This window comes from Salvia hispanica, chromosome 3 (assembly GCF_029641045.1).
Source record: "Salvia hispanica isolate PSC_SH4W2 chromosome 3, Shi_PSC_v1, whole genome shotgun sequence".
Lineage (NCBI taxonomy): Eukaryota > Viridiplantae > Streptophyta > Magnoliopsida > Lamiales > Lamiaceae > Salvia > Salvia hispanica.
Genome location: NC_142694.1, coordinates 50,506,851 through 50,529,844, shown reverse-complemented (window position 1 = coordinate 50,529,844; position 22,994 = coordinate 50,506,851). Strand labels below are relative to the sequence as shown.

Sequence of the window (22,994 nt, the reverse complement as noted above, 5' to 3'; positions counted from 1 at the left end):
TAGCACCCGACGATTTCCTTCTGCCAGCGAACGGAGGGGCTGCCATGTGGTAACTGGTTGCCATGAATAATTCCATTACACTCCTTCCGTCCTACATAAAAATAGGGACACTTTTCTTCTCATCCGTCCTATAAAAATAATCCATTTTCATTCGTAGAAAGTTCCCCAACTCATTACTTATATACATCAATTTATTTTACTACTTATACCACTATAGTCTACCATTAAACACTAATAATAATGTGAGTCCTACTATCACTAATTTTATTTTAACTACCTCTTATTATCTCTCTTACTTTATTAGTTATGCATTAATTTTCCTGCCGTCTCAAATGTCCCTATTTTTATGGGACGGGGAAAGTAGTTTTATCATTTTCTTTTTTGATAAAAACTATTTTCATTTTCTACTTTATTTCTTCACCTCCTTTATTTTTTCTCCAATTAAGTATGTCTGTTTAAATCTTATACCCCATATAAATGCCTCTACTACTGCACAAAGAAGGAAATATAACGCAAGAATTTAAAACCAATTAGGCCATGGAATAAAATATGAGAAGCATTGATTCAAAGCGGAGACCTTCCTTCTTAAATACTCCCACCTGCCTCCTAACCTTTTGCTATATCACAATCACAACCCTGCCTATTTATTACACAAACATTCTTCCAATCCAATATTGACCACTTCTTTCATACATTTTTTACTATCCTCTACCCATTTCCAGATTGCATGCCACCTCTTAATTAACCCTTTTTCCTTTCCACTTTTAACAATTAATTGTAGCACATATCATTCACCAATTACTCGTGAAATATATGGGGTCAAGTTTGTTCAAATTTTTGTTTTTAGCAACGATTTTATGTTGTGCAAGTTGTGAGAAGGCCTCGGAGTTGGGAAACTTGAAGGTTCCGGCGTCGGAATTTGTGGGGTCTGTGAGGTCCACCATCGACATAGTCCGGCAAGTGATCTCCATAGTTTCACAATTCTCCGGCGCATTCGGCGATTTCCGGCTGAGCAATGCCGTCTCCGACTGCCTTGATCTCATGGATCTCTCTGTGGACCAGTTGAGTTGGACTCTCTCTGCTTCACAAAATCCCAATGGTATTTTCTACATCTTCTCTTTTGCCTATTTACTTTTGTCTTATTTTTTCACATAAAAGAATTGAATGCGAGTGAAGTTGGTGTATCCTCTTCAAAATTCGTCACTTATTTATGTTTTTGACTATTCTTAGATATTTTACACATTTCACTTTTATCATTTCTGACAATTGATCTCACATTAACTCATTTTCACTCACATTTTAAATATATAAAAGTAGGAATCATATACCCATCAACTTTTTCTAAATTCACTTTTCTTTACATTTCTTAAACTCATGCCGAATTAAATGATGACAAATTATTAGAGACAGGGAAAGTACAACAATTTTGTCTAATTGGTTTCCATATATATGAAATTGTTTCATTTTGGGTTAGTTAAATTTAGTCCTTAGTCATCGATAGACTCGACTCTCTTTGATGCCATGATAGAAATTCTTAAAATTTTATCATAAAACGAATTAGTGATAGGAAAAATGGCATATAAAAGTTATACAGTGATTTCAATTCTCTATTTATACTGAGCTTATTATGTTTTATTTTTCTTGCAAAATTTTGATTTGACGCATTAGTTGAAAAAAGAAGTACCAATTATATTTTTAAATTTGAAATAAAAGGTGACGGAGATACATAAAGATTAGCGCGTAAAGATTGATTGTGTGGTGTAGAGGTGATACATGTGTTGGATACAGTAAAAAATTGTTATCGACTTTATACGAGCATATGTGCGACTACATACTCACGCGAACTATTTATGGGAACTTGCATCTTATATTTTATAGTACTCAATAAATATCTCTGTGACTATTTGTGAAGTGGGGTTGCTCGTGCTCGTGCTCGTGCTCATGCTCATGCTCATGCTCGTGGTTAAAAATATGTTATCTCATTTACACTAAAAAAGAAAAAAAAAAATAAAGGTCCACTTTTCGAAAAACTAACACATTAATAGTTATCAATAAATGTGAAACATTTAATTTCTGGTACGAGATTTTATATAGTGTTGTTTTATGAATAAATAAAGAGAGAGCAAAGTAAAAGTGAATAAAAAGTAGAGATATTTATGTTCCCATTTTAGGAAATGTTTCAATTTTAATGAGACAACCTAAAAATAAAACATTCCACTTTTAATAAGACAAAAAAAGTATTTAAATTCATAACTTTTATGGTGTATACAGGCAAAGATAACGGCACCGGAAATGTAAAGGCTGACATGAAAACATGGTTGAGTGGAGCGTTGATCAATCAAGACACTTGCAAAGAAGGCTTTGATGGCACAAATGGCATTGTCAAAGATTTGGTTGCCGGCAGCCTAGACCAAGTCACCTCATTAGTCTACAATATTCTCTCGAACATTAACCCTACTACCACTACCCTGTCACCACCTGGTCGCAATGGCAAGGGCGGTGGCCATGGCGGTAGAAAATTAATTTCTAGCCAAAAATTTCCTAGTTGGTTAAAATCCGATGACCGACGTGTGCTCCAGGCCTCGTCCACCCCATTGGCTGCGGACGCAGTTGTGGCTGCGGACGGGACAGGGAATTTTACTAAGATTATGGATGCTATTGGCGCAGCCCCGGAGCATAGTAGCAAGAGATTCGTTATATACGTGAAGAAAGGTGTGTACAAGGAATATGTGGAGATAAGTAAGAAGAAATGGAATATTATGATGATTGGAGACGGGGTGAATGCTACGGTTATTTCGGGCAATCGGAACTTCATCGACGGTTGGACCACCTACCGATCGGCAACATTTGGTAACTTCCTCAATTTTATTTATTTTGTGATGATACACAGTAAATTAAACAAAGAACAAGTTTTTGTTTTTCACAATAGTTGATTGATTTTTTATCAAATAATAATTGGACTTTTAATTTAATTTGATTTCGCTAGCTGCGGCTGGATTTCGACCAAATTATCCCCTCATATCCAAATTGATTTAAATTAAACATATGCAATTTAATTTAAGTCGGAAATGACAATATTTTGATAAGTAAAGTCGGCTGATTTAGTGATTTGTTCATTTCGGATTTTGGTAAGTCATATGCCAGAATTAAATCTAACTAAGATGTCAAAATAATTCGTTGAAACTGAGGGAAAATTTCAAATTCTGAAATTCAGTAATTTACTGGAGATTTTCCCTATTTATATGCATAAATTTTTAAAAAAATACTATATTCTTAACTGTACAAATAGAAAAGACTGCACTATTGCATGTTTAGTTCGATTGGAACAGGCATATGCATTATTAATTAACGAATTGAATGCTACCAGACTGTCTGAGAAAATGTCGTCCCAACTATTAATTTAATATTATTGGATAGATACGTCTTTGCTGCATTTAATATATGTAGGTTTGGAAATGGCATCACAAATCTAATTCACTAATAATCCATCAGAGTAGGGGGGCCAACGCATCAATTTATTGCTTTGCATATATGAATAGGAAATTATCCATATCCAAGGCACATGGGGCAGGTCTCATGGGATGTTGATTTATTGAAAATTTAAGATTAAAAATATTTCAGTGTCTATGTTTATGAATTAACATATAGTATATGTGTTGGGGCTACAAAAATCTTCATAATATGTACCCATACCGGGTGATTCAGTTCATGTTTCATGATATTTTATTCTTTTATCACGAATTTGGAAACAATACATGAAAATGTGCATATGGCTGTGTCGGTGTATATCTATATAATATCACGTCCGGTGAAATGCTTTTAACACTTTACTTACTGAATTTGGTATAGAGAATTGACCTATATAGAGAAGGAAAATTTGTTACTTTCGTGCCATAAAAGATGTCTCACTTTCTTCTTTTAGTTTATTTAATTAAAAATGACACATTTATTTTTAAGGAAAAAAGTCTTTTCACATTAATATACTCTCTCCGTCCCTGAAAAATATGAACTCTTTCCTTTTAAATCCATGAACTTTCTAATTTGGAAACTCCTCCTTTCTAATGAGGAGGGACCCATTCTCCACTAACAATACTTTAAAAAAAATTATTTTTATTTCTCTCTTACTTTATCAATTATGCATTAAAACTCATGCCGAACCAAATGTCCATACTTTTCAGGGACATATGAAGAAAAAATTATACTCCTATTTTCTCTTTCCATTTAATACACAAAATAAAACCTCTTAAAATTTCGTGCCGTCCTATAAGTATGACATCTTTTAGGGACAGAGGGAGTAACTTTTCAAGTTTCATCTTAAAACCTCCTATTTGGTTTGTGTCGTTATTGTGTAGTTACAGTGTACGTAGTTATTGTATCGTGTCAACCATTATTATATTTGTTGTTAACGGATTCATGTCAGGTACAGATTGTATTCGAATTTTTCGAATTTGAAGGTAGTAAGTCAATTCACATTTGATATGTTACCCTTAGCAAGTCAGGTTTGGGCCGTTTGGCTTAGGCCCGTTAACAACTCAATCTACAGAAGTGTATGCTTAAAACGTTTTTTTGATTATTGTGGAAACATTCAAAACATTCTTAAATTGACTGAAAATTTAACTCTTGAAGTATAAATTTAAAATAACCCTTTCACTAATTAGACAGTTGAGATAACTTAAAGCTGTTTTATTATTTGTACAGCCGTGAAAGGGCAAGGGTTCATCGCACGGGACATAACCTTCGAGAACACGGCCGGCCCCGAGAAGCACCAAGCCGTGGCCTTCCGTTCGGACTCCGACCTCTCGGTCCTCTACCGCTGCGCCATCCACGGCTACCAAGACACCCTCTACGCCCACTCCCAGCGCCAGTTCTACCGCGAGTGCCACATCACAGGCACCGTGGACTTCATCTTCGGAGACGGGGCCGTGGTGTTCCAGAACTGCCAGATCGTGGCCCGAAAGGGCCTCCCGAGCCAGAAGAACACCATCACAGCCCAAGGCCGTAAGGAGCCGGTCGAGAACACGGGCTTCTCCATCCAATTCTGCAACATCTCGGCCGAGCCAGAGCTGCTGAACTCGACCACGCAGACGTATCTAGGCCGTCCGTGGAAGCTCTATTCGCGCACGGTCGTTATGCAGTCGTACATCAGCGGCGCGATACGGCCGGAAGGATGGCTCGAGTGGAATGGGGAGTTTGCGCTCGATACATTATATTATGGTGAGTATATGAATTATGGGCCGGGTTCCGGGTTGGGGGCTCGGGTTAAGTGGCCCGGTTACCGCGTGTTTAATACCTCGGCTGAAGCGGGAAATTTTACGGTGTCTCAGTTTATTATTGGGAACTCGTGGCTGCCTTCGACTGGTGTGAGGTATACTGCCGGGTTGGCAGTGTAGGAGGGGCTCGGGATTTATATCTATACATATGTATGGCTAATATAAATATTAATGATTTGTGGCAAAATTACTTTATTGTAAGATGTAGCTAGGTGATTTGTTTGCGAATTGCCATGCTTTTTTGTGCTGGTTGTTTTGATACTTATACAATTGCTTTTTCTTTTTCTTTTTTTAATTGTAGTAGAAGATTGTAGTGTGATATTAGACGGGTTGATTCTCTATGATCAGGCTATCATTTTACAACTTCTAATTCCGTGCTAACATAAAAGAGCGCTGTCAAAATACTCTTTCAGTCTATGAGGATATACACTATTTTTTTTAGTTGTATCTATAAAAATATGCATTTTCTTATTTTAGAAACTATTTTATCTATAATTAGGTGAGACTTATTTTCCACTAATAATACTCCATCTGTCCACTATTTGAAAAATCATTTTGACTTGACATGGGTTTTAAGAAAATGATTGACTTTGTGAAGAAAAATTAATTAAGAAAGTAAGTGAAGTGGAGGACCCATTTTTAATAGTATTTGTTTTATAATAAATTATGAGTGAGAAAAATTGGTGGAATGCTTAGTCTGCATATCAAAAGTGGAAAAAAAAAGAAATTAATGATTCTTTCTTTAAATCGTGGACAATTTAAAATGACAAAATAACTCTTTAAATGGTGGACAAAGTAAGCACTAGAATTACTTTTTCTTTTTACCTGTCTTATTATGGATTAAAACATGTACTATAAATTTTCTTTTTACCTATCTTATTATGCATTAAAATTTGTATAATGCGTACTTTTCTGAGACGAAGGAAGTACTACCGAAACATACCCCAATAGATCAAAATGTTTCCGTCAAGGTTTAGCTCTTGATTGTTTGACTGATGCAAACTAGTGACACATTACTTATATTTCTTGAAAATTAAATGAGATAAATTTCGGAAACACTAAAACAAGCATCATTCATTATACTGCATGAACCGAATATATAAATGAATAGTAGTATTAGTTAGAGAGGTCCTATAAATCCTCTAATCCAGAGCCTCACTTGCTAAACTACAACCGATCCACGCCCTCGCAATCCACATTGTTCCAAACAACACAAATATAAACCAAACACCAAAACCAACCAAACATACTAAAATGTTAACCGGGAAAACAAACTGCCTTGCCAAGGCAGACAAGAAGAACACCACCACACGCCGCCACCGATGGCGTTTGACCTCATCCAACAGCGCCGCCAAGAGGAGAAGAAGCAAAAGTTCAAGCAGGACCTCGGTATCGCCTTCATCATCTCCGCCATCACCATCCTCCTCCTCGCTGCCGCCGTCTGCTTCGTCATCTACAAAACCAACAAAAACAACCACCACAATTCCGTCGCCGCTCACAACCAGGAGGCCCCGCCCCCACCCCCGCCGAAGCCCAAGACCACGCAGGGCGTGGTGAAGTCGGTGTGCGCAAACACGGACTACAAGAAAACATGCGAGGAGAGCATTCTCAAGGAAGTGAAAACCAAAAACAACGCCACCGCCACGCCCATGGACATCCTCCGCGCGTCGCTCGTCGCCACCTTCAAGGTAGTTGACGACGTCACGAGCAGGCCAAAGGTCTCGAGTTCAAGACCCCCATGACAAAGGCCGCTCTGAACGACTGCCTCGTGTTGTTAAACGACGGTAGAGACGAGGTGAATAGCTCCATTGCGAGCGTGAGAGGAGCGCGTGTTGGGAGGATGAGGACGGCGAAGGCCGAGCTTGACAACTGGCTGAGCGCCGTTATCTCGTACCAACAGACGTGCCTCGACGGCTTCCCGGAGGTGGCGGACAAGGAGAAGGTGAGGAAGATTCTGGAGAGAGTGAAGATGTTTGGGAGCAACGCGCTCTCCGTGGCGTCGCAGGTCTCTGCTGCGCTGACCGAGGCGGAGACCTCCAACGGGTCGCAGCGGAAGCTGCTGGTCTTCAACTGGATGAATAATAACCACTACCGGAGAATCTTGAAATCTAACGGTCTGAAGTTCACACCGAATGTCACTGTGGCAAAGGACAAAACCGGAAATTTCAGTACTATCAACGAGGCTCTCGGGGCGATGCCTAAGAAATTCAAAGGACGGTATGTTTGTTGTTGTCGTTAGAAATGAGTCACTCACTCCCTTAATGATCTGGTTATCCACTTATTTATAGAGGAGATGCCAGGGTCATAATTTTATCGATGTGGGACAAGAAGGGGTTTCTGTAGTAGTGTTTACCTTCGATTTTAGGGCATCCCTTATTATTTTTGTATGTCTCGTGTTTGTAGATACGTTATTTATGTGAGAGAAGGCGTATACTACGAGAATGTGGTAGTTGCCAAGGACATGAAGAATGTGACATTGTACGGAGACGGATCACAGAAGACCATTATCACCGGAAGTAAGAATTTCGTCGATGGAGTCACAACCTTCGAGACCGCAACATTTGGTAATCTTTCCAAAACTCAACTTACTTTTTGTACTTTCATCAATTATCAATAACACATCTGAAAATGTGCGTATGCTGACATAATGGTAGAGTGGTTAATGTCTGACACAAATACAACTGCAGTTGCTATCGGAGCCAGATTCATGGCGCAGTCGCTAGGGTTCAGAAACACGGCCGGTCCAGAAAAGCACCAGGCGGTGGCGCTACGAGTCCAATCAGACCGGTCGATATTCGTCAACTGCCGCATAGAAGGGTACGAGAGCACCCTCTACGTCCAAGCCCACAGGCAATTCTACCGCAACTGCCACATCACCGGCACGGTGGACTTCATCTTCGGCGACGCTGCAGCCATGTTCCAAAACTGCATGATCAACCTGAGGAAGCCGCTGGAGAGCCAGCAGAACGTGGTGACGGCGCAGGGGAGGGCCGAGAGGCGGGAGACAACCGGCATTGTGCTGCAGAAGTGCAAGATTCTCGCGGACAAGAAGCTGGAGCCGGAGAAGGCCAAGGTGAAGAGCTTCCTCGGGAGGCCGTGGAAGGAGTATTCGAGGACGATCGTGATGGAGTCGGAGATCGGGGATGTGATCCAACCAGAGGGATGGAAGGAATGGAATGGTGATCTCGGATTGAAGACTCTGTTCTATGCAGAGTATAACAACAAAGGGGCAGGGGCGAGCACCAAAGATAGAGTGAAATGGGGAGGATACAAGACGTTGAAGAGAGACGATGTGTTGAAGTTCACGGTTGGTCCATTCCTGCAAGCCGAGGATTGGCTCAAGGCAGCCGATGTTCCCGTGCGTTTTGGTATGTTTAGTTGATACACATTCTAGATTTTTTATATTTTACTCCTACATCGTTTTATACGTTAAATATAATAAATCTAGTTCGTGTTCGCCTATTTATTATCACATATGTTCGTATCTTAATTTCGTCAAAACAATTGTGATACATATTAACTACTCCTTCCTTCGAGGAATATTTATTGGGCTCACCTAAATGTTGGATGTGATATATTAAATAAATAATACAAGTCTAATCTTGTGAAATATAAACTGTGGACTAAACAATTTAAATAAAATACAAAGGGTCTTGAGACCAAATTAATTTAATTAAATCCTACCCTACCTAAATTCTCTTTCTTGAGCCCAAAGATCCCTCCCAACTTTTTTTTACGCCAGAATCAATCTTCCTCCTCTCTTTCATGCATTACTCCATAATCTTCAAATCTCCTTCCCAAAATTTATCCGGTCAATCAAGTACCAAATTTACTCCCACGTCTCACGCTCTTTCAGCGAATCTTTCCAAATTTTAGACCACAATCAATTGAAATAAATCACCAAAAATTGCTTATTCAATAACCGGCTATATATAATTCCTCTACCCTAGCCCTTCCGCCTCACAATCAAAAAAATCACAATACTCTCACGACGGCCGAGGAAGCAGCGAAACAAGTTCATCTTTCAACCCACCGCTCATAAGATAAGTTCACACATTGACACTTTCAGGCAGAAACCAAGGGAGGAGATAAACAGGAGCCACGATTCCGTTGATAAGCCAATCCGTGTACTATCTGTTGTTGAAGGTATACACTTCTGACTTCTTCTACCCAAATCCAACTTCATACACCACCGTATACTACAATTTTTAACAATCGAAACAAACCGATTAAAAGAATAAACTGTCAAAGATCAAAATTAAGAGCTTATCTTGCGGGGCTGTTCGGGGTGAATCGGACGTGAGATCGAGGGCGCCCGTGCGACGACGGTGGTGTGTGAGTTCCTCAAAGTTGGAGAATTTGTGTGTGTTCTTTGTTTCAAGTTTTACAATAGAGAGGGAGAGAGAGTCACGATTGAGTTGAGGAATGGGAGTTTCTGTTTTCGTATATAATTGTTTCATTCCTCTAAAATATTTTTGTGTTTGATTTAAGATGGGCATGTGAGTGGTTACGTGTGTTTTGAAATGGGGAGTTTTCAAACCCTTTTTCTTATTTTTTTTTCAATCAAAGGTCTTACTTTGAATTGGGCTTGGGAGTATTTGATTTATCTTGGAAGTATTTGTTTTATCATTTGTTGGGCTATTTGGTGATTAATTTTGGGCTGCTTGCTTTTGAACTGGACTATTTTAAAATATTCACTTATGGATTGAAATGGAGTTAATTAAATATCCGTGGACCGAATTATCCCATTGCAAATTTTGTTGGGGGCTGCGATGCCTTGGGCGGCCGGATTAATCGAAATAATCAAATTTCTAATTGAGAAAAATTGTAATCTTATCGATAAGAAAATAATCGAAGCCTTAGAATGCATGCATCTTAATTATTGCTTGATTCCTTGTGTTGATCTATTGTTTTTTTTTTAAATTCCCAAGGTGATATCATGCAAGTGAATCGTAATCGCAAGGGAAAGAATATAAATTCGGATTAAGGACTCGAGATGGGCTCTCTTATAAATAAGGACAATGTCCTAACTATTTTAACGTGCCTATCTGAAATGGGTTTGCCATTTATTATTTAAATCGAATTCGGGTACTTGTAGGGCCGCAAATCCTACTTGGATTAGTGTACACCTATAGTAGACCGTGTGCCAACGTACGAGTTGGGTTGGCCGGTCTAGTGACTTGATTTGTGGCCACATTTCAAGTCATGTATGAGCAGATATGGTAAACGTCTATGAGAAAATGGCTGCGCAACCGCGATTTTTGAACGATAGAATATTTTGGTGCCTCGAGTCTTTCAAAAGCAAAAACCCCGATGGTTACCTACAGTGGCATGATAAATATAAATATTTTTTTGATAACTTGTTTTCGGCATGAGTCCATTGAGTATTTTATAGTACTCTGCCCTGCATATGTTTTCCCTGTGTGCAGGTTGAGCGGCGACGAGCTGAGTGGTGTTGAGCTTAAATTGGAGTATTGTTGGTTATTACCTGAATTTCGAGTGACGTCGTGTCTTCACACATGACGTCACTCTTTGTCTTGAACGTTTCCGCTGAGATAATACTATTTTTTTCCAATTATGTTTTTGAATTCCTTTTCACTCTTGGATTATAAATATGATAGTTGTTGATTTTGGTTTTAAAACTTAAGCATTTATTCTGATTTTCCCTCGTTATTGGAACATTAATTATCTTTGTCAAACACTTTATTGAAACCCTATAAAATTATCCTTTCTTAAAGTTTCATTAGTCGCGACCACCCGCATATAATGACCCTAAAAAGGGCGGTCGTGACACAAGTGGTGTCTACCAATGAAATATATGGTACAAACTCCCCCACCCCCTAAATTGGGAATAACTAGGCCAGTCCCCCTCCATATGCATCGCGGTAAATGATCATTTTCTACTCTATCTCTATGGTGTAAGTGGATTCTTCTCTTTGCGGTGGTGGTGCTTGTGAATCCTGTATCGAAGACTCTTCTCTACATTATTCTCTCCCTTATTTTATTTTTCTCTACTTTAACTATTTATTACTCACTCCCGTCTCACAATAAGAGTCATCATAATAAGACTCTTATTTCACTTTTACATAAATGATAAGTAGGCTCCATATTCCACCAATTTTTCCACTCACATTTTATTGTTAAACTAGTACTCCCTCCGTCCCAAGGAAGATGACCTCTTCCTTGGACGATACGAAATTTTATGCAATTTTATTTTGTGTGTTAATTAGAGAGAGTAAAGTAAGAGATGGGTAATAAACTAGAGATAATGTGATTCCATTTTTAGTAATAGGTCATTTTGATTGGGATAAACCAAAAGGAAAGTAGGTCATTTTCAATGAATGAAGGGAGTATATATAATTGAGACTCATATTCCACTAACTTATTCAAATCACTTTTCTTTACATTTCACCTATAACATAACCAAATAAGACTCCTATTGCGGGATGGAGGGAGTATTATTTTTCAAAAATGAATGCAAAAATGAAACGTCTCTATTAAGGCGGAACGGGTGAAGTATCATTTATTAATCACATACTTAACACCTAAATATAATCATCACGCGAAAGATCATATTCAATCATATAATTCACAGATTAGCATATAAAATCATATAACTGGCACACATAGTTTGATAGGAGGGGTCACACATTTTAACTATTGAGCATATTATCTCGATGGCAGTTGTTTCCAAACTTTTCCTTATCCAACCCTAACTGATTGGGCCAGTGATGATGTTGATGCTGCCGGTCCAAGCCACGGCGTGGCCACCGCCAATGTACATACGAGGGAACCCCATGGAGAGAACGATCAGATCCGTGCATTTGCCGACATGCGCCAACGACAAACCCATATTCAACTTCAGAATAATATAATTGAAGAGCTATGGACGCGGAGGGGTCGTCATCGTTGATATTTATAATGTAATTTGTTTAGTCATTTTTTTATTTTGAAATGTACTTTTTTTCTATTTTTTTTAATGAAATTATCATTGTCGAAATTTATCCATCTGTATTCGTGTCGAAAATTAAATTCTGTAAAATTTATACATTTCGTAAATTGATTAATTTGGTGAATTGGTGAATTTTTATTGTGGATGTCCGCGCGGGACATCCGCCGGGATGTCCGCCATTGTGCAGTGGGATGTCCTTATGACGTGGCAGTGCAGTGGGAGGTCTTTATGACGTGGCAGGAGGTGTTTTTGGGACGTCCGCCGGGACATCCCCGCCATTGTAGATGCTCTAAGAAGGCAACACCTTCAACAAACACATTGACCAATCAACCCACTCGATGATTCATGGTCCTGGTATATCGTATACACTGGCACGAGTAGGATTTGTCAACCAAAGTTAAAAGATAGGTTTAACTTTTTTTCTCGTTCATACTTTATATCCAGCATCACCCACTCTGACTGTTCCATCTATTTCTATTCGAATTTTAGGGACTTTACTAGATTTTTGTCATAGAGGTAATCCCCAATCTGACACTTCAAAAAGGCAAAGTTGATCCGTCAAACTTCTTAATAACAACTTGTTCGTCGATATCCATTGAAATTTCTCTCTCATGAACCATAGAGTTTTGATACCAGCTACTAGAAAATAATCACATAAATAATCACAGATATGAACGAGTAAACACATGAATTCTTTACTCAATTTAATACTATGTGTATCTATCTCAGGTGGCAATATTAAGCTAGAAATTTCATTATATATTTTTCAGATATATGCTAAAGCATGCATCTATGTCTGGTGGCAATATTAAACTAGAAATTTCATTATATGTTTTTTAGATATATGCAAAAGCAAATCTAATCTTAACTGGATCGTTGTAATCGTTTTGGTTGATTTGCTTCTTTCAATTGTGTCACCATTCAATTCGTTGTATTTTCATTCTATCATTAGAATTCAGTTTTTCTATTTGTTCCAGTCAATTGATCTAACCATATTTCGTTCTTACATGCATCTCATCTCATTATTTCGACAATAATATTACTCTAAACCTCGCATTAATGTTGGTATTATATAGGTGATGGTGACATAGATCCAGTAGTGAGTTGGAGATCCATTTCAATAAAATTATTATCGATTACACTTTACTAAACAGTGTAATCTTTGATCATTTCAAACGTTAAGCTCGTTCAATAGTGGAAACCTATCCATAATTTAATCATTAAATATGACAAAATTCGTAAAGCATCTCTAATAAAAGTTTGGCAAGCAGCCTAATCATTTGAAATGGCGTCATTTAATCTATTGCATGGACCTGATTGAAATTTTGCACCACACAAAAAAATAATTGTTGTTTAATTTCCAAAAAGCTTTTCCAAATTCTAGAGACGACTTAAAAACTGACTTTAGAGAATTGGATTAATCCATATCAAGATCATAGCTGTCTAATGGTGACTTAAAACTAACTTTCAAGTTTCAACATTGAATTATTCCATGTAAAGACAGGTGCCAACTTAATTAAATAAGGATGGATGCGTATAATTAAATCAAAAACCAATTATAAAAAAAGTGACATGGGGCATAGACGTGACTCTTACTTTATCCATACCAATATTTCATTATTATTTCTTAATTTTGAGAATTGTACATGGTCCATATAAAATTTGGGCCCACTCGTTTATTTTCTTTAAAATAAGACAAATTTAATTTAGTAATAAAAATAAATTTAAAATAATTCATATTATTTCATCGTTTATTTCAATAAATTTATTAATTTGAGCATCTGATCAATATATATGATCATCTTATCTCATCAATTTATTCAGCTTCTTTTTGTTCCATAATAAAATTCTATTTTTGCTATTTTATTCTATTTATTAAAGAAACGTCTCATTTAATAAGGCCGCTCCTTGTTATGACTTCAATCCAAGCAATATTTGTCTGATATATGAATAAAACACTTAGTACTTGATCTGTCATAAATGTGGAGCAAAAATGTTTCGCAGTTCGCACTTGTAGAGAATTTTTAACAATTTACATTAATTCAAACTTATTTAATGTAAGTGTTTTTATTAAAAAATAATTTTACTTTAACCATTTAATTATATCAAATTTAAATTTAGAATATTCTTTATTCACTTACCTTTTTTACTCAAAAATCCCAGAAAGTAATTTGAATATGTTATAGTGTAAATCCAAAATGGGCACTCCATTTATTTGTTAAAAATTAAAAGTGGAATGGGTTTTGAAGTATCATAAAAATTATTTTCTTACTCTATTTTGGATTTTGTAGTATTATTTGAGATTACCTTAGTCAACTATAAACTTGAAAAGGTAGTGTAAATCCAAAATGGGCACTCCATTTATTTGTTAAAAATTAAAAGTGGAATGGGTTTTGAAGTATCATAAAAATTATTTTCTTACTCTATTTTGGATTTTGTAGTATTATTTGAGATTACCTTAGTCAACTATAAACTTGAAAAGGTATTGGCACATGTAGTAGTTTATATCATAAAAGATAATCTATTTGTTCACCATAAAATGTCTATCGTATTTCTATTTTGGGAGTCCATCATTAAATATTTTATTTAATTTTACTATTTTGTTATGAATGTATTTCACATTTTACCAACTTTTTCACACATATTTTGTTATAAAGCTAAAATTATAAGTCACATTTTAATTTTTTCATTAATTAATATTTTGTTTAATTTTTAAAATATGTATGGAGTCCAAGTACGACATTTATTTAGAGAATATTATTTCTTTTATTACTAGCAAAATATGAAAGGTCCACCAAAATTTGAGTACACCCTACTGCCTACACCATTTATTCTTTAAACTTGTGGGTGCCACGTCAAATCCTTAGATTAAGATTTGCGATTATTCATGATCCACTAGAATATTTAGATGACTCGTTCGTATTATCAGTTATGGCACACAATTAATTACGACGATTTGGATATATTTTGAATCCATCGAGGTCTTTTTTTCATTTCACACAGTCGATGTTTTGGTCGATCATTGAGAAAAAAGTGTATATATGATAATGATAATCGATGTGTGTTTATTAATTAAATTAGTCAGTTAATACTTGGAAAAAAGTAAAAGAATGGACCTTTGATGCTAATTGCTATTATACACATATTGTTTGTGAGTTGTGAGTTGTGAGTTGTGAGTTGTGACGGAGTATGATAATACATAAACAAGCCTGATAATAATTAAAAAACAATTCACTATCAACAATTTAATGACACGTTATCATAATTGACTAGGATTGCAAATATGTCTTCCGTTCGTTTTTCATAATCAATTAACAACAACTATCGCACATTAAATCGTGGAAATTCTCTCTCTATCTAACAAACATACTTATATAATATTATATTGGACCATTAGTTAATGCACTAAACAAACACCGCATAATAATTAATTATAAACAATCATTTAATAACAACTGACAATGTAAAGTGGTTTTGATTAGATACTAATATCACTAAAATTTAGGCAAAACACATTCTTAGGTCCTTATACTTTAATCAAATTGTTCATTAGGTCCTCGTACAATTTTTTCGATTTAATAGGTCCTTATACCTTTTTCATAAATTTCATCACATCCTCGTACAATTTTTTCGTTTTAATAGGTCCTTATACTTTGATTATAAATTTTATTAGGTCCTTATACAATTTTTTATTTTAAGATATTTTTTACTTTTATCTTAGATAATAATTTATATTTAATTAATTAAATTTAATGAACCTTTTAATTTTATTATTTAACTTATCTTATGATTATGAATATTCAGGGAAACGTATTTTTCAATATAAATATAAATAATCAATTGAAAATTCGGATAGTTATACTAAAAAAACACTTCGATTTTAATCTTCAATCATCACGGTTAATCTTTTTATTATTCTCTACAACTTATTGAGATTATTGGATAACAAGATGATATTATCTTTATAGACTATGCTAAGTTAAATAATGGAATATTAAAAAGTTCATTAAGTTTAATTAAATATATATTATTATCCAAGATAAATGTAAAAAAGTCCCTAAAATAAAAGATTGTACAAGGACCTAATGAAATTTATGATAAAAGTATAAGGACCTACTAAAACGAAAAATCGTACGAGGACCTGATAAAAATATTGTGAAAAGTATAAGGACCCAGTAAAACGAAAAAATTGTACAAGGACCTAATTAACATTTTGACTAAAGTATAAGGACCTAAGAATGTGTTTTGCCTAAAATTAACGCATGCAAAGTCCTAAATGGTGGAGACCCATAGTTATGTCTAATGTGATCCCTAGAAATTTATCGATACTTAGATGGAGACATTACAACAATACTATTACGTACCATAGAAGATATAATTAGGCACTATAATGACCCACGTGATGACGGATGCGTGTTTGATTAAGATAATTTACAAAAATATTAATTAAATTTATGTAATCGTGAACAATCAATCGAACTTATTATGCACAAATAATGAGTCGACAAAATTTTACAAAATCTAATCCGGCATTGTACATATAATCCTATTATGTTGAGCTAATTTAACTAGTGTAATGTATGAGAGGTTAGTACACACTACCAAAAAATTTCCATTTCATGAGAGGACTAAATTAGTACAACTAATTTCAAAAATTGTTTACTTTAATTCAAAAAAATTTGGAGAACGAATTAAGAGGTGACAAGTCACGTCACAGAATGAGAGGGAGACCACCCCAGGTTTGTTTCTGCAATCAATTTTTAATTCTTGTTGCATATACTTTTCTTGTCAAAATTAGTCTGAATTTTTTTTCCCTTTTTACTTTATTATTAATGGATCTCATTATTCACTTTACTATCTTATCTATTTTTTTTCCTCTCATATTTTATCAATATTGTAGTAAAACTCGTGCTCCAAATATCCTTCTATAGACGGAGTGAGTATTATTTTTTCTTACTTTGAGGTCTTGTGAATATACAAAGTTGGTTATTTGGTTTGAAAGATAATATCTCGGGATTAAATATGTATTCTGTTTGATTCATGAAATTGGATCTCACAACTTAATCTCATATGAATAATCATGTGATAATTAGTCATAGACACCTCCCTAAAACAAAAATAATCTCACAACTTAATCATAAATGATTTATCATAAAATAATTAGTCATGACAATTGAATGACACCAAATATATAATACTAATTATGTGCAAGAAATATTAAAGTAAACATAACAAAAAGCATGAGTTTTAGTTATTATAATTTGGGGGTGGAGCTACTCCTAGAGGGGGCCATGACTCAATGGGTCGAGACGAGTGGCTGTTGACCTTCTTGCCACAAGAGATCCTCAACTCCTTCTCTTGACAAAGAAGCTGGGTGGAATGTCGGGAATTCCGCTAAAGAAAAGAAGGGGCTCCCCTTGATCGGGCTTCCCACTACAGTTTGTACCACCAAAAGGTGAACTCGTGTTAAAGCGGTCTTTTTTGGCCGTTTAAACCATATTTCCCTTTTTCGCCTATATACAAGAATTGTCTCATAACGGGGTTGGGGTCGCGTATCAATGGACTGATCTGTAAGCAGTGTATCAATGGAATGGAATGACCCGAGCAGACCAAGGGATCAAGGCAATAGCTATGCGCATCAAGGTTATACCTACACTGAGCAAATCTTTTCTTCGCAGTAGGCCCGCTTTTCGGTTCTCCACATTGGGGCTATGGGAATCGAACCCAATTTGTCCATGGCCCCAGAAAAGAAGAAATGCATTTCCGTTTTTTTGTATGCCCTTCAATAATTAGAGGTTTTATCTGCCACACTTTTATTAAGGAAGATAGATAAGATAAAATATACTCCATAAGAAGACATTTAAAATTATTTGCTTTTTGTGATTTTAGTAGTGTCCTATTATAAAGTAAAGGCTATTGGAATAGAAGTTTTCAAATTTTCACCTATCTTTCTAGCGATTACACGATCCTACTATACTGTTTGCCTTCGACATTCCTTCCATGTCACTATTTCCCGTGCCTTGCTCTGGAAACAATCATATTTGTAAATAACCTTATGTTTCTTACATGTTTTATACGCAATTGAGTCCCCGTCTCGTGCCCTGCTCTGGCCCATTCAGCGAGCCAATGTTATTATTTGAATGATTTCTAGAGTTGACGTCAACACTTTCTTCAAATTGACTCACTTTTATCCAACTTGTGACATCAAATAAGTCCTTAGACTTTGGACGCACATTTTCTATTTTTGTACGCCTTATATAATTGTATAGCTATACGTATATTATGCTACGCATGCATCTTGATTCTTTAATTCATTTGATTGGTTGTTTTGTCTTGACCAATAATATATGACTTTCTAATCAAATAATTAAAATCTTTCTAATCAAATAATTATAGTGGGTAACAAATGCGTACTTACACAACAATCATATTTTAGTAAGCAAATCAATAGTTTTTTTTTATATACTTTTCACATATCAAAATTTGGAATGAGATAAATAAATCAATCCGAATAGATTAAACCCATAGTGATTGGACATGCATGTCAAGCTCAATAAAAATTGACTCCTAAACTAATTTGCGAGATCGACATGCATGCACTCATCTTTCACCCTATAAAAAGCCCAGCAACTCATTCACCATTTATTCACACTAGTCTATATTTGTTTTTTAAAGCAAAAAAAAAAAAAAAAACTAAAACACTTTTCAAGCTTTCATTTGGAGACTGATGGATTCATCAAAATATACCGTACTACTTGTATTATTTTTAGCAATAACATGTTTGTGTCAAGTGTCATGGGCAGGGAATGAAGCATATGCAGAGGTTGTGAGGGGTCAATGTGGTTACACAAGATATCCAACATTGTGTGGCCAAACTTTGACAAGATTAGGATCAAAGGATCCAAATGTTGATTTTTTGTCACTTCTTGTTAATGAGACCATCTCACAGACCAAGATGCCTCGAATTCAATCATTTGCCTCTAACTCCATCTCCCCCAACTACCAACTCATCCAAACTTCCATGGGTAAACCCCTCTTCTCTCTGATGTTTTATTTATTTATATAGTAATTGTTACTTTTTTTCTTCTTTAACATGATAGTAATTTATAATGGAATCTGTATATAATTAGGTAAATTGTCGTACTATGTGAATATAGCAAAAGTTTGTTTTTAACCAACAAAATTAACAAACTTTCGATGCCAATAACTCAAATTTTTTATTTGGAGAGTACTATTGAAAAACTTTAGATTAATTTTATAATGATACTCATAGGATAGAATTTTGGTTAACGAATTTGTTGACATAAATTTATACCACCATTTTCCTTTTCTTTTTTGTGCTGAAATTAAAATCCATGCACTTTGGGCTCTAATAAAATTGCTATACTTGTAAAATTTATTTATTACTATTAACCAAATTTTTGAGTTGGTTAAATAAAATTCTACAGTTTTCCATTCGTCCAAAGAATGTGTCTTAATTATTGTTGTCATGGTTTGTGTGCTAAAAGTATTGTGTTTCTATTTTAGGACATGACCTCTTTATTTTTAACTTCATTAATTACACCAAATATTATAAAAAAACAATCACTTTTTGTCATCCTGAAATCCATTTCAACTTAAAAAAAACTCTGCTTTCTCATCTAACTAGACATAGGGAATACTTACCTAAGTTACATTTCACCATAATATCTTCATCTTAATTATTTCATCTCGTCATGTAAAAAATGCACAGACTACTGCCACGAGCTCATGGAGATGTCTCTGAATCGGCTGAACCAAGCAATGGAACTAATAAAAAAATCTCCCAAAACCCACAAATCCGACATCCAAACATGGCTGAGCGCAGCCCTCACCTTCCAAGAAACCTGCCGAGACGCCATCCAAGACGGTCACTCGCAGGCTCAGGCGGCCGAGATGTACAACAAAATCGACCATCTCTCCAAACTCACCAGCAACTCCCTGGCCCTAGCCAACCGCATCACGCGGAAGGGGCGGAGGCTTCTCCAAGGGGGAGATTTCCCGGCGTGGGTGTCGGCCGCGGACAGGAAGCTGCTGCAGAGCAATGCGGTGAAGGCGAACGCGGTGGTGGCAAAGGACGGGAGTGGGGATTTCAAGAGTGTTGGAGAGGCGATCAACGCTGCCGGAGGAGGGCGGTATGTGATATATGTGAAGGCCGGGACTTATAATGAGAAAATCAGTACGAATAAAGATGGGATCACCTTGATTGGCGATGGCAAATATGCTACCATCATCACTGCTGGGACAAGTGTGGGGAAGGGGGCTTCACTCAAGGGCTCCGCCACTTTTAGTACGCTCTCTCTCTCTCTTTCCTTTTCGTTTTTTCTTAAACAGGGTTCGGCAATGCATATTAGTATGATATTATCCGTTTTTATGCAAAATCTTCACGGTTCTATGAACAGAGTAAGAGTTATCCTTATTAATCAAGGTTCACACTTGTTTCTATTTTCGTCCATCACATTTTATTTTTACTAATTTTTGCAGTCGATGTCATATTTCACTAACTAATTACCACTTGATAGATTTTATTACTCCCTCTAATCCCAATAGAAGTTCCATTTTCCATTTTTGTCCGGTCCCATTAGAAGTCTCATTTCATTTTTACTATTTTTAGCAAGTGGACCCTATAATCCATTAACTCACTCCACTCACATTTAATTATAAATTAATATATAAAAGTAGATCTCACATTACACTAACTTTTTCTACCATTTTCATTTACAAAATCAAACAATTTTTTAAAACCGAGCTGGTCAATAATGGGACTTCTGTAGGGACCGGAAGGAGTATAAAACTTGTTCTACCAACTTTTTCAACTCGCATTACATTACTACTCCATTTATTAAAAATATGTGATAAATTTTATGGGATGAAGGAAATACTATATTATTTGCACATTTTGGGATGATTTGAACACCAAAACCGGAAAAGACTAAATTCAGAAGGTTCATCCTGTTTTTTAAGTGGTTATAGTATGAAAAAGTAAAAGTTAAGGGGCAGTCCAAAGTAGTTAGTAATTGATAATCATTTAGAAGTAATTAACAACATCTTCTCCATTGAACAGCCGTGCACGGCGACGGATTCATAGCTCGGGATATCGGGTTCGAGAACACGGCAGGGCCGGAGGGGCACCAGGCCATCGCCCTGGCAGTGGCCTCGGACCGGTCCGTCCTGTACCGGTGCAGTATCTCGAGCTACCAAGACACCCTCTACGCCCTCTCCCTCCGCCAGTTCTACCGCGAGTGCGACATCCGCGGCACCATCGATTACATCTTCGGCAACGCTGCAGCCGTCTTCCAGAGCTGCAGCCTCATCTTCCGCCGCCCCCGCTCCGGCGCCTCCTTCAACGCCATCCTCGCCAACGGCCGCACCGACCCGGGCCAGAACACGGGCTTCTCCGTCCATAACTGCAGGATCACCGTCGGCTCCGACTTCTCCACTTCCAAGAGCTCCTTCGGCCTTTATTTGGGGCGGCCGTGGAAGGCGTATTCCAGGGCCGTCGTGATGCAGAGCAACATCGCCGGCGAGGTCTCCCGCCGGGGATGGATCGAGTGGGAGGGCTCCAGTGGCTCCACCTACAAGACGTTGTATTTTGCTGAGTATGGGAACATGGGGCCCGGGGCGGCCACAGCCGGAAGGGTCAGCTGGCCCGGGTTTCATGTTATTACGACGCCGGATGCTACCAAATTTACGGTGGCTAACTTCATCGGCGGCACTTCTTGGCTGCCTTCAGCCGGCGTCCCGTTTGACGCCGGCCTATAAAATAATTACTGCTACTAAAACTTGAAAATACAATAAGATCAAAAGAGGAACTGTAAAAAATATACCTAGTTGTGACCACTAAATCTGTGATTGGGTTTGTGTGTGGGATGTCTATATACTTGACATGTACAGCATGTTATTTGAAATTTCTAGTACGAACTGTGAAAAGTTCGAATTTGTGTTCCAAGGTCACGCAACGTACTCTCTCCGTTCCATTTCCATAATAATAGGGACATTTCTTTTTGGCACGAACATTAAGAAAAATAGATGTAATATACTACCTCCGTCCCCCAAAATTTGATACACTTTGACCCGGCTAAAAAATGTAATGGAAAGTGAGTTGAAAAAATTGATGGCATGTGGGTCCTACTTTTAAAGTATTAGTTTTATAATAAAATGTGAGTAGGAATGAGTTAGTGGAATATGGGGTCCACTACCAAAAATGGTAAAAGTGAAGTGTATCAAATTTTCAGAAACGGACCGAAATAGTAAACTGTATCAAATTTTCAGGGACAGAGGTAGTATTAAATAAAAAGATACTAGGAGGAGGGATAAAGTAGAGAGAAGGAAAGTAAGTGAGAAGAAAAGGGTTGACTTTTATTACAAAGAGAAATGACTTAACTATTATGGAACGTATTAAAATGACAAAATGACTCTACTATGTGTTTACCGACAAAACTCTTGTCCTAAAACATGTACTACCTCAATCCTTAAAAAATAGAAATTTTTGAAATGATATTGGTTTTAATGTACAATTGGTAAAGTAAGAGAGATAAATTAGTAAAGTAAGAAAAAGAAAGAGAAAAATGAATAAAGTAAGAGAGAAGAAGAAAAAATAGTAAAAGTAGTGTTAGTGAATTGTGGGGTTCATGTCCTCAAATAGAAGTTTAGAAAATTTCTCTTAGAGACGACCCAAAATGAAGCAGTTTCTATTTTTAAGAGACTAGAGATATGTATTTAATCTGACTTAATTAATTATATATTTAAGTTAC

The 22,994-nt window shown here is 36.4% G+C and overlaps 2 protein-coding genes and 1 pseudogene across 2 annotated transcripts; all 3 read left to right on the top strand.

The window, feature by feature from the left end:
* Nucleotides 1–598: 598 nt before the first annotated feature.
* LOC125215162 (pectinesterase/pectinesterase inhibitor PPE8B-like) lies at nucleotides 599–5,611 on the top strand. Its single transcript, XM_048116496.2, has 3 exons — nucleotides 599–1,099; nucleotides 2,272–2,850; nucleotides 4,699–5,611. The coding sequence occupies exons 1-3, from the start codon at nucleotides 814–816 to the stop codon at nucleotides 5,388–5,390; spliced, it is 1,557 nt and encodes a 518-aa protein (XP_047972453.1). The 5' UTR covers nucleotides 599–813; the 3' UTR covers nucleotides 5,391–5,611.
* Nucleotides 5,612–6,592: 981 nt separating this feature from the next.
* On the top strand, nucleotides 6,593–8,652 carry LOC125210847 (pectinesterase-like; annotated as a pseudogene).
* A 10,244-nt stretch (nucleotides 8,653–18,896) lies between these two features.
* On the top strand, nucleotides 18,897–22,189 carry LOC125212178 (putative pectinesterase/pectinesterase inhibitor 54). The gene is made up of 3 exons (XM_048112270.2): nucleotides 18,897–19,247; nucleotides 19,955–20,530; nucleotides 21,305–22,189. Exons 1-3 carry the CDS (start codon nucleotides 18,950–18,952, stop codon nucleotides 22,000–22,002), a joined length of 1,572 nt encoding a protein of 523 aa, XP_047968227.1. The 5' UTR covers nucleotides 18,897–18,949; the 3' UTR covers nucleotides 22,003–22,189.
* Nucleotides 22,190–22,994: the final 805 nt, after the last annotated feature.

Coding starts and splice junctions, on each gene's coding strand:
- LOC125215162 (XM_048116496.2), top strand. CDS start 814: ATGGGGTCAAGTTTGTTCAAATTTTTGTTTTTAGCAACGATTTTATGT. Junction 1,100..2,271: donor TGCTTCACAAAATCCCAATG/GTATTTTCTACA, acceptor TGGTGTATACAG/GCAAAGATAACGGCACCGGA. Junction 2,851..4,698: donor CTACCGATCGGCAACATTTG/GTAACTTCCTCA, acceptor TTATTTGTACAG/CCGTGAAAGGGCAAGGGTTC.
- LOC125212178 (XM_048112270.2), top strand. CDS start 18,950: ATGGATTCATCAAAATATACCGTACTACTTGTATTATTTTTAGCAATA. Junction 19,248..19,954: donor ACTCATCCAAACTTCCATGG/GTAAACCCCTCT, acceptor AAAAATGCACAG/ACTACTGCCACGAGCTCATG. Junction 20,531..21,304: donor CAAGGGCTCCGCCACTTTTA/GTACGCTCTCTC, acceptor TCCATTGAACAG/CCGTGCACGGCGACGGATTC.